Raw genomic sequence first — 17,576 nt, 5'->3', positions numbered from 1 at the left:
CAAAATAGATCTAAATGTTACTACCTCCCCAAAATATCCACTATTAAGCAGTTATAGACTCTGGGTTCTTTCCAACAAGGGTTATTTTATCTCTAAAGTCTTCAGGTTCTTCCTAATAGTCCACATGTTAAATCGACTACTTGAAAATGAACAGTGGGAAATAGGAAATCTGAAAAATGTACCCCAGCTGCTATAATCTATAACTAAGCCATTAATCAAACCTCACCTAACAAGGTAAGGTTCTAGCAGCACTTCATCCTGTGACAAATGGTTTGAAAGAAAAAACAAAAACAAAAACACCGGAAATAAATCTTAAAAGGCCCCCAAATATGGCCCCCAGAAATCCTACTAGGCTCCCTAAAAGATGATGAAAAAAAGTCCAAATGAGCGCATCTCTTTCCAGTGTTCAACAGTAAAGTGTTGGGAATATACTTCCAGGATGCCTTCCTGTTGATTTCCCAGGACCAGTAACCATGGTATTTTGCTCCTCCTCACCTAAGGAGAGAAAGTTTCACAAAGCTAGTGTTTAGTGAATGCTCTTTCACATAAAGCCAATTTAACTGCATTCACTTTCCATGTCCACAAACTCTAATTATGCATATTAAAAATCTGTGGGAGGTCAAACTCAAACTAAGAGACAGAGACCCTATAACAGAGGTAACCAGAAGCGGGGAAAGGGAGAGAATAGGAAGTTCCTGTGTACGGGTTCCAGTTTGTAAGATGATAAAAGTTCTCGACGTGGACAAGGGAGGACAGCTGCACAATACTGTGAATGCGCTTAATGTCATTGAATCGCACTCAAAAAAAACGGTTAAAACTGTGAATCTAATGTATGTTACCATTAACATATAAAAAAAATCTGTAGGAAGCCCAATGTGTGCCCAGAATTCCCCTCTCCTCCCCAACAGCGCTGGTCGCAGCCACAACGTCTCTCCGCGTCTTTCAGGTGCTGCCATCCGAAAGGGTGGGTTTCCCGGGGACACGAGATGACGCTTTAAGGCTTTAATTGAACTTGAGAATCCAAGGAGCCCGACAGAGCCCCAAGCTGGACTAGAAAAGGTGACGAAGTTCGCAAGTCGGTGAGCCCGCCTAATGAGGGGAAGGAAACCTTCCTCGGGAACAAGGAAGAGGAGGTTTCTCTCCACCCCACCCCACCCCACCCCCCGCCGGCCTTTGTTTGCTCGCTTCTAAGGGTGAACACGGAGCCGCAGATCCGAACTCTCTACAATTACCTACTGCGCACCTGGGAGGAGCGAGGGACGCCGCGAGGGACGCCGCGAGGGACTCGAGCGGGGCCCAGAGCGCAGGGCTGGCGGCGGTTCCGACCGAGGCTTCCCCGCAGGGCGGGGGAAGGGGGAGAAGGAAGAGGAGGCGCCCCGAACCGGCCTCGCGATCGCTGCCGAAACCTACCCGCCGCGGCTGCTGCCGTTTACCGGGGCTCCCCGCGCGCCAAGTCCTGCGCGCGCACTCCCTCCCCTCCCCCCACTCTACGGATCGGGAAACTGAGACCCTAGGCGGTGGGGGCGGGGGGACGCTTGTGAAACCACTCAACCCAAGGTCACCCGACCGGCCAGCGGGCCGCCGACTCGGCGACTCCCCGGCTCCCGGGCCCGCGCCACCATCCCCGTGCGCAGGGACCCGGCCTCAGGCCTCGGCGTCGGGCTCGGCCTGCGGGGCCGGCGGGGGAGGTCCGCGGCCTGGAAGGAGGCGGCGATCCTGGGGGCGCTCACGAGGCCGCCCGGCTTCACTCCTCGCGGCCTCGGCCGCCCGCACCCGCGGCAGGCCCGGCGGGGAAGGCCCGGGCCTCGGCCGCGCCGGTGGGAGGCCGCCAACAGAACTAACGGAGCCGCCGCCGGCCGCCGCGAAGGTGCCCGGCCCGGGACGGGGAGCCTTGGAGTACTCACCCCTTCGGGCCCGGAGCCCCGTTGCCGCTTGGCACGCCGGGCGCGCCGCTCTCCTCCTCCATTTTGGTCTCCGTCGTCGCCACCTCGGCCGCCGCTTCGACCCCTGCCGCCATTTTCTCCGCGTCTGGGCTTTGTGTGAGGGAGCGGGATGCGAGGCGCTGCGCCTGCGCGCTCACGTGACTCGGCGCGACCAGTAACGCCTGCGCGCGCCGCCGCCCGCTCCCGCCTCGTCCCCCTCCCGCCACGGGGCCACGCCCCTGCTCCGGGGCACGCCCCCGCCGCGCGCATGCGCGCATGCGCACACCGGCAGCTGTTATTCATTCATTACCGCATCGGATTTGCGTTAGGCACCGACTGGATACTGCCCCCCCCCCGCCCCCGCTCTCTAAGTCGGAGAAGGGAGGCACCTCCCCACCTCCCGACGCGGAGCTGCTCACTCCCAGCTTCCTGTAGTCAGAGCTGGCAGACAGGCAGCAGAAGTTTTGTTTACTAGAATATAAAGGAGGAGGGTAGGACTCAGGCCGGGCCAGGCAGGACTGCTGTGCAAAATGCTCTCTCCCTGAGCGAGTATCATCATGCACCAAGGACACCTGGGCTCTGGCCTGTCTCCCCACGGGTTGGGAGCTCCTGGGTGCAGAGCTCACAGCCTAAGTCCCTCCCACTGAACCTGCTAACCAACAGCTGAAACATGTAGCTAGGGACTCACGGATGTTTCTTGAGTGAATGAACAAGCAAGAATTCCAACATGATAGAAGAAATGAGTCACAAGGCCAGGAGAGCCCATTAACCTTACCTGGGGTCCCCTGCTGCCTGCCCCTGGATCCCTTTGTCCTGAAGACTTGGCCCTGTCCAAAAACAGGTTTTCAAGGGCTGTTATAGTTTGTGTCTTGGGGCAACCACGTTGGCCTGGAAGGAGCCAAAGCTGAGGAAAGTGTTTAGAGGCTTCAAGCTCCCTTTCCCCACAGCACCACCACCACCCCCACTTCAATATCTCCCAAACTTTGAAATGCTTCACTAGATCTTGCAGAAGTTCCCACCCAAACATCGAACTCTATGCTTATAAAGGGGAAGTTTTCTTTACCCCCCTCTCACGGAATGGCTATATATCAAGTTCTGGGGGTAATAGCTCATCTGCCACACCCTCCCAGCTGCTTGATTTGGCCTGGTGATTCTGATCCTGGCTGAGAATTCCAGGCCCAGAGAGGAAATCCAGTAGCCCAGCCTGACACGGAGACCAGGCCCCATTCCCATGTATTCCTCAAATTTACCCATCTCCTAGAAATCCCTTCTATCAACCATCTTCAAGGCCTTCCTCCTACTACACCACTTCTGCTCTACTAAAATCCCCTGTACACACCAGCTCTTCTCCTGGGGCTGCACTGGTATCTAAGCTTGCCTTCCTCTCCCTTAGACCCCTCCTAGACTGGAGGGATCTCTGAGGGCAGAAGGAGCCTCACTGACCTCTGAATTCCCTTGCTCAGGAAGGCTCAGAGATGATGGAAGAGGCCACGCCGGTCTTGGCATGAGGGAGATGAGTCCAAATGCAAAACAGCAGAGACAAGAAGCCACCTGTCTCTCCAAGACAGTCCCTTCAAGAGTGACTGTGACCAGAAATCAGGGACAAGGCAGGCCCTGGTTGAGGAGACAAAGTCTTCCAGGCTAGGCTCCTATGGGCTGATTGCCTTAACACTGCCCACATTCCTGGGTTTTGCCGTCTCCCAAACTATGATTTTCACCACACTGTCCTTTAATTGACACACTTTTTTTTCCTTTAAAGAAATAAGTTTTTATATTTTGCTTTACATCACAGTACATTTTGGAAACTTGCTATAGCTTACTGTAAAAAATAAGAGGATGATGCTATTAAAGTGGAAATCCAGTTTCTCCCTCTGCCTATGTCTCTGCCTCTCTCTCTGTGTGTGACTATCATAAATAAAAAAAAATTAAAAAAAAAAAGTCTTGCTCTCTCTTTTGCTAGGGTTAAGGGGCACTAAAGACTGCCTCACACCAACCTACAACTTTCTCCTCACTGTAATTAAAAGTGTTAGAAGAGGGCCTCGGTTAAGTGTCCAGCTCCAGGTTTCAGCTCAGGTCATGATCTCAGGGTCCTGGGATCGAGTCCCACATCAGGCTCCCCACAAGGAGCCTGCTTCTCCCTCTGCCTGTGTCTCTGCCTCTCTCTGTGTGTCTCTCGTGAATAAATAAAATCTTTTAAAAAGTAAAAAAAAAAAAAAATGTTAAAAGAGATTTGCAGAGGAAAAACCTTTCTCTTTTCATGATGGCACATCCCGGGGCCTCTACAATGTCGCCAGGGATACATTCCAAAGTTGGCCCCAGAGAGAAAGGTGCCAGGTCTGTGTAGCGTAAAAAGCCACAGAGGGTAAGAAGGGCCCTGAACACCAGCCGAGCTGAGGCCCCTGGGTATGATCTTGTTCTACAGACCACCAGAAGCCCATAGAGGTCTGCTCATCTTCCCAGCTGCCTCTCTCCTGCCCCTCTGCCCCTTGGTCACGGGGCTCCAAGCATGGTTCATCTGCCATGCTGCTCCTCCCACAGGCCACATGGGTCCCAGACTCCAGGCCTTGACTCTCAGCTGTCCCTCCACCCCGTGGCCAGGCTGGCTTCCCCTTGTTCTTCATCCAGGGCAGAAAGGCATTTTCTCTCTCTCTAGGTGAGCCACATACCAGATGGGCATCCATGCAGAAAAGAACATACAAGACCCTGTGCTAGGCCCACTGGAGATGGGCCTAGCATCCCCCACTGTTCTGAGCCTCTGTTTGCTCACCTGCAAACGGGATTAACAAGAGAACCCCAGAGCCCCTCTTTTGGATCTGCTCTGAGTAGTGACTGTGGCCCAGTGCAGGGGACCCTCACATGCACAAAGCTCAGAAGGAGCTCAAGAAATAGATGCTGTTGCTAGCATGACCATATTCTGCTTCTTTTCCTGAGGCCTCCTGGAAGGGGACAGAGCTCAGTACTGAGGCCATGTGGATTGGGGGGTCAACCCAAAACTCTGCTTCCTAGAGACAAAGGCTTCCCTGTTCTGAGCCTCAGTCTCCTCTGTAAAATGGAGCTAACAGCCCTTCCTGTGACTGAGGATGAACAGAGGGAGGACACCTGTGAAGGCTCAGAACCAGGTAATCCTCAATAAGGAGGGACATTAGTGATTAGGAGGGCAGAGGGCCCAGCAGGATATCTGGCCTACTCCAGGTGCAAAGTAAATGGAAACCGTTCTTCTTTCGTGTGTTTACTTGAAATCGTTTATTATATTGCCCTGCCACCTGCTCTTTGCTCGAAAACTCGGGCTTTGCTTCTTCCTGTCTTGTGCCACAGGTCCCTCAAAACCAGCTGAGGGTTGGGTGGTTGTTGTTTTGTTTTTTTAACTTGACTCCCGTCAGGTCTCAGGCGCCTCACTCTGAGGCCTCGGTTCAGAAATGTAACTAACAAGTCCGTTTGGTCCAGCAAGGGCTCCTTTTATTCATTCGGGGTGGGTTTTTGAAACGCAGTGCAACTTTATAAAGTCAAGGGTGCCAGGAAAGCGAGCCTGCCAGGTGCAGAGAAGCGCAAGAAGCTTGCAGAACCTCCCAGCCCCATGGGCGCCCTGGTTCACCTATGGCCGTGGCTGCTGGCCCCCAGGGGCCGGGTGGACCTCAGAACGAGATCAGGGTGCCTGCTCTGTCCAAAGCTCAGGACCATGTCCATCTGTCCTCGTGTACAACAGTGTGCAAAACAAGTGGAAAATATCTTCACATGGGAATCACAGAATCAGCTCCGCTTGGTGTCTCTTTGCCTAAAAAGCATTCTGGCCGTGCAGGAAGGGTCGGGCAGTTTTGTCCTTCCAAATACCAGGGCATTGCCAGGTGCCTCTGGCCCTGCTACGCTGGCCTTCACACGGGGGTCTCCTCTGCCACCTTCTTCAGGAGTCCAGCTGCCAGGGAGGAGTGCTGGGTGCCCTCAGAGCCATCTGCATCCCGGATCTTCAGGCGTACTTTCTGGTTGGTCCTTCTCCACTCGGAGTACAGCTGGCAGTGGTAGCGGAAGGAGACCTGCAGGGCAGCATGGGGGTGGGTAGGAAGACTAGCCGGCTGGTCTCTACCCCCTCAGGAGGGAACCTGAGCCCATGTGGCACCTGTTGTGGCCCAAACCCGGGCCAGGTTCATGCCTCCAGAAGCAGAGGGTGTTCAGACATTTCTCACACAGACCATGTACATACACCCATTCACTCTCCCAGGAAAGCCACCCAACAGCACTCGGGACCCTGCAGAGTGAAGGAGTCTGCAGCAGGGAGCAAGGAGCTCCCTTTCTGTTTCTCTCAGGATGGGACTGAAATGCTACAGCCTCTTGGACCCTTCCAAGAGGCTTCACTGTCTGTCAGTAGGCTAGAGACTTGCCAAAACTCAGAAGCCACCATGAAGATGTCCTTCAGTAGGTGAGTGGACAAACTGTGGGACATCCAGACAAGGGAATAGTACTTGTCACTAAAAAAGAAATGAGCTCTCCAGCCATGAAAAGACATGGAAGGACATCCAATGCATGTTACTAAGTGAAAGGACCCAGTCTGAAAGGTTACAAACTGTAGGGTTCCAACTCCCTGACATGCTGTAAAGATGAAACTATGAAGACAGACAATACAAGGATCACTGGTGCCAGGGATTGGGGGGAGGCAGGGATGAAGAGAGCACAGAGGATTCTTAGGGCAGTGGAACTACTCTGTGTGACACCATAATGCTGGATACGTTCATTATCTATCTGTCCAAACCCCCTAGAATGTACAGCACCAAGTCTGGACCCCAGTGTAAACCAGGGGCTTGGGATGATAATAATGTGTCAGTGTAAAATGTCTATTGTAACGAAGGCGCCCCTCTTGCGCCACGCTGCTAATGGAGGAGGCTGGGTATGGGGAGGATATCCTGAGAGCTCTCTTTATCTTCTGTTCAATTTTGCTCTGAGCCTGAAACTGCCCTAATAAACTCTATAAAAACAATTTGGTGGTGGGGTGGGAGGAATGCCTGGGTGGCTCAGCGGTTGAGCATCTGCTTTTGGCTCAGGGCATGACCCCGGGGTCCTGGGATCAAGTCCCACATCAGGCTCCCCACAGGGAGCCTGCTTCTCCTCTTGCCTATGTCTCTGCCTCTCTGTCAAGAATAAATAAAATCCTTAAAAAAAATTTTTTTTAACCAATGTCAATGGTTCATAGTCTTTGATCAAACACGTTCCAAGAAGCATTTGCACAGGTGGTACTCAAAGCACTGTTTGTAACAGGAAAAAAAAAAAGGAAGAAAGGAAGGAAGGAAGGAGAAGAAAAGCCACATTGGAAAGAATCCCAGTGCCCATCAAAAGGGATTAGTTAAATAAATATGGTACATCCAGACCATGAATGACTGTTGGGTGGCTGCCTTTTTCTTTAAAGGACATTAGCAGAGTGAAAGCAAACAGACTATGAAGCAGTACCTATGGTTTTATGCTGTTTGCATTAAAGAAAAAAAAACACTAGTGGATGCCAATACTTTTTGAGGAGAGAACATTCTCGTACCTAGACAACAGGGATTATACCTAAGAGGTGAGGCTGGGGGTGCTCCTCTCTGGGCGAGGGTTCCAATGGCTGCCAGAAGCCTGAACCACACCCGCCAGTTGGGCCCCAGTCAATCCCAGAGGCCTTCCCTCTCCATCTCTTCAGCTTCCTGTCTGCCTGTCTCTCTCATCCTCCTGCTCCTTCTCTCCCAGTCTTCTCGTCTCTTTCTCTTCCTCCCGCCCTCCCACCCTCCCTCTCCCTGATCCCAGCTGGTCTTGCTGGGCTTGTGGATGGCAGACAGACTCTACACTCAACTCCGCCAACAGGTACCCTCGTATCCTGGGAGCCAAGGCTCACATCTGACTGACGGTTTCCCTCGACCCTGGTTGGGCTCAGAATCCGGAGCTCCATGAGATGCCGAGAATTGCTTCCACCCAGGCAGAAGCAGAGGCAGGGAGGGAGGCTCCTAAGCCTTTGCCCAAACCCCTGGCCTGCCTGCTCTGAACCAGAGACCCCCAGATGCCTCCAGCTGGCAGCCACTCACCAGCGTCCAGAGGACGTAGATGGTGAACAGGGCAATGGTGAGTGCGATGAGCCCCACAGCCTCAAGCCGGCTGTGGAGCCGAAGGTGGTCCTGGGCCCCGCGCAGGCACAGCCAGCCCGAGATGGCAGCCAGTGGCGTGATGAACAGGAAGCATACCATGTCACAGCACAGCGTCCGCTTCTCTGTCCGAGGCCCCGGGTCCTTCAGCCACTGCGGGGTGGGGGAGGAACTGCTGAGGTGGGCTTCATACCTCCCTCCCATGAGCCTGGGGCCTGGGGATGGGGTGCAGAACCACCAAGCCTGGCGCCTCCGTCCACAGATGCCCATCTTGATTGGCGGGCCCTGCAGGACCAGCCTCCTGCCAGCCACCCCCTCTGTCCTTTCCTTCCTTCATATACTTATTGAACCTACAATGAGCTCACAGGCCCCACTAAGTGCCCCCATTGTACAGATGGGGGAAACCGAGGGCACAGACTGACTCATTTGTGCAAACTCACACAACTAGTCATCTGCAGAGCCAGAATTTGAACCCAGGGGGTCTTGCCGCAGGGCCTGTGGGTCCGTGGCTGCTGTGTTACGCTGCCCACCACAGACAAAGGGGCAAGAGAAATGGGCAAAAAGGAACAGAAGGGTCCCTGCCCTCCCAGAGCTCCCATGCTAGGGCAAGAGGGATGAAATAGGGTGGATGGTCAGGGAGGGAATGGCCTCGCTGGGCAGGTGACAGTGACCTGAACCGAATGAGCAGAAGCAGCCACGTGAAGAACGGGGAAGGCTGCACCCCACGCTGCAGAACAGCATATGTGGGGCCCTGATATGGGTGCATGTGTTCGGACAAGGTACAGCAGCGGGGGAGGCCCATGCAGCTGGAGGGTGAGGGGTGCAGGCAGGGGCTGCCTCTCCCATCTACCGTTCTCCTAAAAGCCCAGGCTCCAGGGCAGCCCTGGTGGCTCAGTGGTTTAGCGCCGCCTTCAGCCCAGGGCGTGATCCTGAGACCCAGGATGGATTCCCACATCAGGCTCCCTGTATGGAGCCTGCTTCTCCCTCTGCCTGTGTCTCTGCCCCTCTCTCTCTCCTCTCTGTGTATTCTCATGAATAAATAAATAAAATCTTAAAAAAAAAAAAAAAAAGCCCAGGCTCCAGGCACAACAGGGGCCTTTCCAGAAGCTTGCCCACCTCTCCACCCAGCGACATCACTGGGGAGCGCTTGGCTGGCCCCTTTGAAGCCAAGCCTGGGGGAGTCTGGAGGGCATCCATGCTGCCAGCAGTGCTCGGGGAGCAGTGTGGTAGCCACCACGCCTGGGAATGCTCATCTCAGTCCCGACCCATCATGCTCAGACTAAAGTCTAAGCTCCTGGGCACAGCCCACAAAGCCCAGAACAGCTGCCACCGCCTCCTCTGGGCCACCCTCTTCCTCCTGTAACTCGCTCCACCCCAGCCACCCAGGCTTCATCAAGAACACCAAACTCTTCCTGGCCTCAGGGCCTTTGCACTTATTGTGCCCTTCCCCAGGTTGGGGCCCTTGGCATTGCCAGCTCCTCGTTTTTCAGGTCTCGGCTTCAGGGGTGACCAAACGGGGAGGGGGCACCAGGTCTGTCAGGTGTGGGTCCCCAGCCCCATCAGCAGAATCTTCCATGGGGGGAAGCCGGAGGTCTGCCCTAGAGAGTGCAAACTCCGCCTCCAGCCCCAGCCTGCCTCCCCTCCGCCCACTCCAAGCCCAGGCTCCCAAGCATACCTCTGTGAGGGGCCGGGGCCGCTTCTCCACTGCAAACTCCGTGTGGCACAGCTCACAGTAGCTGGTGTTGGATGAGGAAAGCCACCTCTCCAGACAGCTCTGGTGCACGGCACCCAGTGTGCCCGTGCAGCCACATGGAGAAAGCAAGCTCTCCCCATTTGCTCCCTCATGGCAGATCCGACAGAAAGGACCGTCGCTAGACACAGAGATAGGGCACATGAGCAACCATCCAGGCTTCTGCCTGTACCCGCTTCATAAGCTCTGCGCTGCCCCTAGGCTGCCACTTGGCAGACTCCTACTCATCCTTCAATGCCCAGCTCCAAACATCCTTTCCTTTGTAAAGCTTTCCCAAATTCCCAAAAGTAGAGCAACATGCCCTCTCCCCAGGGTTCCTGTGGCACATCTTTGAGGCCCAGGCGAGCATCTCTTATACCCGCCACCCATCCAGCATCCACTCCTCCCTTTCCTGCAATACTCCCCTCATTGTCCTGGGCAACCAACCCACTCTCAACTCTTGGTCCCCAAGGCCTGGAGCAGCGCTCTCAGCAGCCCTGATGACCTCAGGCCGGACTGAACACCACCCACCCCTGGTCACTGGGACTGATTCAGGGAAAGGCATGTGTGAAGCAATCAGAGTACCTGGGAATTAATTCCTGAAATTCTCTCTTTTTTTTTTTTTTTTTTTTTTTTGTTTTTTTCCTGTTTGTTTGCCCCTAAACTCCAGAACGAGAACTATAGTCAGCAAGGATGATGTAAGTCTGGAGCTGTTGGCAGCAGTCTGGTCCCCACATGGAGTCTGTGAATGGTGCCAAACAGAGGAAAGCAGGGCCAAGCAACAGGGAAAGACAAATTCTCAAGGACATCATCAAAGGCTCTGGATCTAGCCACACCTGAAGGCCATGCTACCTGAGAAGCCTGTGCATCCAGGGAGAGTAGGTCCCCTGCTCCTGTGTTCTAGTTAGGCTCAGAAGACAGACACAACAAGCATCCACAGGAAGCCACTTCAGGGAAGTCTCAGCCCCAGCCTGATCTCTGGGGATACCGGGTCCTTCCTGGGGCAGCTCAGGGCTGTGAGAGGTGTGGCCTTGGTGGGTGCAGAGGCTGTCCAGCAGATGAGTCATTGTTTTCCAGACATTTCTGCCCGGAGAATAGACTGCAGGAACACACGAAGGAGGTGGAGCAGGAGGGCCGTTTCCCAGATAACACCAATTTCCCTTCTGAAACGGTTCTCTCTCCTCTCCTCGGTGTCCCGTGCTGTGGGGCAGAGCCTGGCTGCTTTGAAGCCAAAACCATGAGCGGATCCCTCATGGCTACTTTCTCCTCAATCCTGTGCTGGGGATGCTGCTGGCCCCTGCGATGTCAAAAGGCTGCACCCGGCTCCACCCTGATCCCACACTGCCCCTGCCCAGAGTTAACAGGAAAGGAATCCCTGCTCTGAAAGCTGATCCCAGGAAGTGCAAGGGATGAGAACCTTGAGGAAGAGCCATGTCAGTCTGGGGCCTGTCCCAGGGAACCCTACTTGAGAGTAAACAAAACAAAAGCAAACCTGATTTCTTACTGAGCACTTACTATGGACCATGCACTATTCTGACTGCAGCACAGAATCTGTTATTCTCACATGGAACCTGTGAAGAAGGTGCTATTTTGCTCTCCTTTTATATATGGAGAAACTGAGGCACCAAGGGGTGGGAGACCCCGTTTGTGTGAACTCACATAACTAGTAGCCCGTGAAGCTGGGATGTGAGCCCAGGACATCTTGCTCCAGGGCCCATGTCCCCTGAGTGGCTATGCTACACTGCCTGTTCCACATGGCAGGACAAGAGCAGTGGGCCTCGCTCATGAAATCCTGGCAGGAAAGTAACACAAATGACACAGAGGAGGAGGAAATGGGCTAGGGGGTGGGGGATCCTCAGGGCGGCTGCCCAGGGCACACTCCAAGGGCAGAGAGAAGGGAGAGTGTGAACCAGGAAGCAGAAAGAAGCCAGGTGGAAGAGGCAGCAGGGGAAGGCCATGAGGAAGGGCCGGGGGTGCAGCAATGCTCTGGGAAGCTTTGAGAAGGGCCTGGGCTCGTTCATCAGCTGGTGGGCAGAACGCCAAAGGCTCAAGAGGATGAGAACCCTCTGGACAAACAGCAGCCTTCTCTCTGGGAGGGTGGCTCTGCCCTGGTCCTCAGCCTGGGCAGGTTTGGGACGAGTTATATCAAAAATCAGAGGGGAGGAGTACCTGGGTGGCTCAGTCAGTGGAGCCTGTGACTGTTGAAATCAGAGTCATGAGTTTGAGCCCACGTTGGGTAGAGGGCTGAGCCACGCCTGGGTGGCTCAGCGGTTGAGCGTCTGCCTTTGGTTCAGGGTGTGATCCTAGAGTCCCAGAATCGGTTCCCACATTGGGCTCCCTGCATGGAGCCTGCTTCTCTCTCTGCCTGTGTCTCTCCCTCTCTCTCTCTGTGTCTCTCATGAATAAATAAATAAAACTAAAAATCTTTAATTAAAAAAAAAATCAGGGCAGCCCCAGTGACGCAGCGGTTTAGCGTGGCCTACAGCCTGGGGCGTGGTCCTGGAGACCCTGGATCGAGTCCCACAGTCAGGCTCCCTGCATGGAGCCTGCTTCTCCCTCTGCCTGTGTCTCTGTCTCTGTCTCTCTCTCTCTCCGTGTGTGTCTCTCATTAATAAATAAATAAAATCTAAAAAAAAAGAGGTGAATTAAAAAAAAAAAATCAGGGGATCCCTGGGTGGCCCAGTGGTTTGGCGCCTGCCTTTGGCCCAGGGCATGATCCTGGAGTCCTGGGATCGAGTCCCACGTTGGGGGATGCCCATGAGACCATAGCCCTCTTGATCTGCCCCTTGGCTTCTTTGTTCATGGCTTCTCCCCTCTGATTTTTTTTTTAAAGATTTATTTATTTATGATAGACATAGAGAGAGAGAGGCAGAGACACAGGAGGAGGGAGAAGCAGGCTCCATGCACTGGGAGCCCGACGTGGGATTGGATCCCGGGTCTCCAGGATCGCGCCCTGGGCCAAAGGCAGGCGCCAAACCGCTGCGCCACCCAGGGATCCCTCTCTCTCTCTCTCTCAAACAAATAAAAATTTTAAAACAAAACTCTTTTCCTTGAAAACAATGACAAATAGGGCACCTTGGTGGTTCAGTGGTTAACATCTGCCTTTGGCTCAGGTCGTGATCACACTGGGCTCCCCGAAGGGCACCGCTTATCTCTCTGCCTATGTCACTGCCTCTCTCTCTGTGTCTCTCATGAATAAATAAATAAAATCTTGAATGAAAGAAAGAAAGAAAGAAAGAAAGAAAGAAAGAAAGAAAGAAAGAAATGATAAATTGGCAAACCAGGCAAGGGCAGCGTCTGGATGGCTGGCACCAGGTCTTAAATATTTTATCAAATGCACATAGGGTGAGGGACGCCTGGGTGGCTCAGCAGTTGAGCATCTGCCTTTGGCTCAGGGCGTGATCCTGGAGTCCCGGGATCACGTCCCACATCGGGCTCCCTGCATGGAGCCTGCTTCTCCCTCTAAGGAGCCTGCTTCTCCCTCTGCCTGTGTCTCTGACTCTCTGTGTCTCTCACGAATAAATAAATAAAATCTTAAAAAAAAAAAATGCACATAGGGTGGCAAACCCGAGGGCAGACACCATATGTGGACTAAGGCAAGGTACTCTCATAACAGTGTAATGAGGAAGGTGTCCCCATCTCTGAGAGACGAGGGTAAAGTAACTTGTCACAGGTCACAGAGGCAGAATTTGAGCCCAGGGGCTGTGAATCCATAGCCTGCACTACAAACCACTTCCTTATAATGCCTCTCCAAAATATGAGCTACTGCCCAACACCTAATCTTCAGATTTCACCTGCCAATCTGGAATTTCCGCTTTCCTGAAGAACCAGACCTGACCAGCCAGGGCCTCTGTTTCTGCCCGGCAGGTATGATGAGGGCTCCTTTCTCGGGTTTATTTGCCCACCTGGTCCCTCTAGATGATTGGATTGCTGACCAATTACTTGGCCCCGAGACAAAAGTGAGCGAAGGCAAAGACACCTGCTTGGTCGCCACTCACCTTGACGTGTCCAAGGCTCGGATGACAGTTGAGAGGAGCCGGCCATCCCTTGAAGTCACCTGTGCCACGTACTGGGGTGGCCCGAGGCCAGTGGCCTCCACGACCTTGGAGAAGACGGGGCTGCCAGAGCAGTCACACAGGGAGCCAGGGAGGTGACAGCAGTCACCCGTCGTCATGGCCACAAGGAGCCCAGTGTCCTCAGGGCCTGAGGCCCATGGTCCCAGGAGCCTGGGGAGAGACCAGCAGGGATTAAAGGCAAGATTATCGAGCCAAACACCCACCGGGGTATCAATCCAGCTGAGACTTGTTTGCCCAGTCTGTAGGGGACTGGGGGGATTCAATGAGATGTCACCTGTAACTCAGCCCAGGGCTGGTGCACAGTAGGGGCTTGGTTATATTATCTCTAATGCTCCTGAGAGAGGTCAGCAAGGTCCAGCCCTCAAGGCTCGTAGGCCACCCCCAACATCACCTCTCTAGACACAGTAAGGGGCCCAAACAGTTACTGAGTGCCTGCTGTGTGGCAGGCCCTGTGCTTGGGGCTTCCCTGGGCTAGAACCATGCCTGCCAGCCATGTAGACGCTTGTTCTCCGTGGGTGGATTTCTGGGGCTGGGATCAGAACATGTGAACCTGCCTTTGATTCAGACAGAACTGAGCTAGAAACCTGGCCAAACAGACCAGGATGGGGCATCACCTGATACCTCCTTGTCACCTCAGGCCATCAGGAAAATGGCTGAGGCTGGGGAGGACTCCTCCTGGAGTAGCTGCTCCAAGCCAGGCCTGGGTCCTCAAAGAGAAGCAGTAGCAGACGGCTGAAGACTTAGGCAGCCATCTCAAGTCTGCTCCAGGTCGGGGGGCTTCAGCAGTATTGTTCCCCCATCCTAGAGTCCACCTCGCCAAAGGAGTCTTTGGCAGCTTTCAGCCCCATCCCAGAAGGAGCCAGTGAGACTTTGTGTGTTTCCCCTGAGAATTTCCTGGAAGTAACAGGCAATACAGGAAACCTGGGGCTTAGGGCCCCTGGGCTGAACTCGTCTTATCCCCAGGCCTCTGTCGCTAGGAGCTGTGGTCCAGAGACACCACAAATACTCAGGCCAAGTCACACCCCCTAGTCAGCTTTTTGCCCAACCCCTGCCGGCCAAAGCTGAGCCCCAAGAGAGCCAGGGAAAAGCCAGCCTAAGTGATTGACTAACTCGTTTGCACCAAGGCCACCTGCCAATAGATCAGCACCCCCAGAACGGCTGAGCCAGAAGCCCTCCTCCTGGCCCACTGTGCCCTTCTGAGCCTCCAGAGTTGGGCCTCGGCCAGCCAGATATGCAAATATCAGCCCAGAGGCAGAAGGAGCAGGGAGGAAGACTGCATGGCCCAGATAACATCCTCAGGGCAGCGTCGGGGGTTGTATATGCTGCTGTCCCTCCCGAGTGCCTACAACCAGAACTTCCGGCTCAACAAGGAAGGTCAACAAGGAAGCCTCTGGACTCTCCAAGAAAATGCACACAGAGGGGAATCCATTCTTCCCACCCCTCTAAGCATCGGCCTTTACATTCCTGCAAGTAATCGAGCACTGTAAAAATCATCACAGCTCCTGTATATTGAGTTTTGCCATTTCTGTTACTAGGGGAGGGGTCGGGGACTCCTCAGATCTGCTGATGCAAGACCTGAAAATCACCAGGACTATGACAGCAGCTACAGCTCATTAAGGACCCACCACACGCTGGGTACTGAGAAGTGCACTGAACTCTAAACAGTTGCCATAAGTGTCCCCTTCAAAGATCACCTCCCTGGAGAGGTCTTCTATGGCCACCCCGGCCAAAGTACCACTGGTGTCCACATTACTGCGCTCATGGTATGTGCCCCTCCCTGGAGAGCTGTTATTACTTCCCCTTCAGTGACCTCTGGGAAGGAGGGACTGGGTGGGACATGCACTCCACTGTCCCTGGCACCTGCCCTGTGTTGGGCACAGAGTTGCCACATTAATCTCTCAGCTCCGACTCCGTGTAAGAGCAAGGGATGGGGGGAAGAACCCTCCTGACTCCCATACCTTGGTCGGCCAGGGCCTGTGGTGGGAATCAGAGATGTCTAGAGGCTAGAGGTTTGTGCAAACCACAGAGGCCTGGGCTTGGAAGGGGCCAAACTCAAGGCCAGACTCAGTTCTGGGGCGGCTGGGCTGGGAGGGTGAGCCAATGCCTCAAGCAAACTTGGCCCAGTGCCTGGGGGACTAGATATCACGGAGTCCTCACAACAAATCTATGACATACGTCCAATAATTACCCTTGTCTGACAAGTAGGGAGACTGGGGCTCCGAGAGGGGCAGCTACTCGCTCAAGATCACACAGCTAAGAAGGAACAGTACCAAGATTTGAACTTAGTCCAGTGACTGGGTCTGGGACTCAAAAGACCTGGGTTCTTTTAAGTCTTGACTCTGTCACGATTCTGTGTGTCCTGGGACAAGCCACTTTGCATCTCTGGGCCTCGTCCTTCTCTTTTGTCAAATAAGTTGATGGAGCTGGTGGACTGTGTCTGCTGAAGGGCTTCTTGAGAAAGAACCTCCAGGCTCACTTCTTCCGGCAAAGCTTGTCCTTATCTAACCCCCCACCCCTTCCTGGGCCAATGCAACCTGCCCAGTCCCCTTTTCCTGAAGGCAAGAAACTAAACAAAGAGGAGTCAGAGGGCCCTAATGGTGTGGGATCTGGGCAAACTGCTTCACTTTCCGGGCCTCAGTTTTCTCGTCTGTAAAATGGAGGCCATAACAATACCCACCTCATTCACCTATAATTATTAGGAAGTCAGTGAAAACTAGCTCTTCTTAGGACTACGATCATCAGCTTACAGAGCTGCTGGAGAGCTTGGTGCCCCGCACTCAGTAAGTGCTCAGTAAATGCCATGGTTTTTAGAAGAAATGCGGAGCCTGTGAAACGCATTCATTCCTCTCCACTCACCAGAGAGAGGACACACACTCACCTGTGTGTCCTTCAGTCCTTGCACGGCCCTGCATTGGAGGAGGCCAGGTTAGAGCCCCGCTCTGCTCTCCTTGGCTGTATGGCCCCAAGGGAAGAGACTTCTCTGAGCCTCAATTTCTTCATCCGCACAACAGGGAACATTTCTAGTACTTCCACCTATTATGGTCCCTAGAGGATTAAATGAGCTAACCCTATAAATTCTGGAGCACCCACTAAGAGCCAGGCACTCGGCTGAGCAAGTCCTCTGCAGACAGTGCCTGGGGTCCTTGCAGTGGGTACTGCACCGGGAAGGAGGATGGCAGCCTACTGTGTGCAGGGGTCTTTCCCCGTCCGCCGCCTTCTGAATTCTCCCAACGAGCCCCCTTACGCTGGCGCTGGGGTGACCCGGTTTCACAGACCGGGAAAGCGAGGCTCGAGAGGCACCTACTGTGTGCGGGGCCTCGGGAGCCTCCCGCCGGCCTCAGGACGGGAAGTGCGATCCCCTCGCTCCGGGGCAGGCTGAGGCCGAGGGTCTGAGGCTGACCGTCCCGCCGGGGAGCCGGGCGCGGGCCTCGAACCCGGGGCCGGCCCGCGGACCCGCTCCCCCGCACCCCGCCCGCCCGCCTGTGCCTACCTGACCCGCGGCCGGGCCGGGCGGCCGCGCAGGCCCCTCCGCTAGCCCCGGCCCCGGTCCCGGCCCGGCCGGTCCCGTCAGCGCCGCTAGCTCCGCTCCGGCCGGCACCTGCGTCCGGACACCGCCCGCCGAGCCGACGGGGCCACGGCCCAATGGCAACCGCCTCTCGCCCACGCCAGCCAATCCCCGCGCACGTCCCGCCCTGGGAGGCGGGGCCAGAGGCGACGGGGACGTCCTGGGCCGCACAGGCCCCGCGGCGCCGCA

At 54.7% G+C, this 17,576-nt stretch overlaps 2 protein-coding genes across 18 annotated transcripts in view; both read right to left on the bottom strand.

The window, feature by feature from the left end:
• Window positions 1–2,122, bottom strand: part of HNRNPM (heterogeneous nuclear ribonucleoprotein M) — a 41,264-nt gene extending 39,142 nt beyond the window's left edge. For 5 of the 16 annotated variants that reach the window (XM_072721586.1, XM_072721588.1, XM_072721594.1 and 2 more), the window contains exon 1: window positions 1,901–2,035. Coding sequence is in view for 2 of the 16 variants with exons in the window: in XM_025985734.2 (XP_025841519.1) it covers window positions 1,905–2,017 (113 nt within the window). In the remaining 14 variants the exon portion in view is untranslated. Of the gene's footprint in view, window positions 1–1,900 lie in introns of all 16 variants that reach the window. The other 11 variants (XM_025985734.2, XM_025985742.2, XM_072721591.1 and 8 more) reach the window with 8 other exon arrangements.
• A 3,234-nt stretch (window positions 2,123–5,356) lies between these two features.
• Window positions 5,357–17,452, bottom strand: MARCHF2 (membrane associated ring-CH-type finger 2). 2 transcript variants are annotated; one of them, XM_072721612.1, is made up of 5 exons: window positions 17,313–17,452; window positions 13,745–13,972; window positions 9,693–9,888; window positions 7,961–8,170; window positions 5,357–5,950 (listed from the first exon to the last, which is right to left on the bottom strand). In XM_072721612.1, exons 2-5 carry the CDS (start codon window positions 13,918–13,920, stop codon window positions 5,792–5,794), a joined length of 741 nt encoding a protein of 246 aa, XP_072577713.1. In that variant the 5' UTR covers window positions 13,921–13,972; window positions 17,313–17,452; the 3' UTR covers window positions 5,357–5,791. The 2 variants fall into 2 exon arrangements, with proteins under 2 accessions (XP_072577713.1, XP_072577714.1); XM_072721613.1 differs by lacking the exon at window positions 17,313–17,452 and adding an exon at window positions 16,701–16,830.
• Between the last annotated feature and the right edge of the window lie 124 nt (window positions 17,453–17,576).

Source organism: Vulpes vulpes, chromosome 9 (genome assembly GCF_048418805.1).
Source record: "Vulpes vulpes isolate BD-2025 chromosome 9, VulVul3, whole genome shotgun sequence".
Taxonomy (NCBI): Eukaryota; Metazoa; Chordata; class Mammalia; order Carnivora; family Canidae; genus Vulpes; species Vulpes vulpes.
This window is presented reverse-complemented; position numbering and strand designations above follow the sequence as displayed.

Bases quoted from the DNA above. Each gene is read 5' to 3' on its own strand.
- MARCHF2 (XM_072721612.1), bottom strand. From the start codon at position 13,920: ATGACGACGGGTGACTGCTGTCACCTCCCTGGCTCCCTGTGTGACTGC. The intron at 9,889-13,744 runs GTGAGTGGCGAC...CTCTGTGTCTAG, and splicing joins CGAGCCTTGGACACGTCAAG to CGACGGTCCTTTCTGTCGGA. The intron at 8,171-9,692 runs GTATGCTTGGGA...CCCACCCCGCAG, and splicing joins GGCCCCGGCCCCTCACAGAG to TGGCTGAAGGACCCGGGGCC.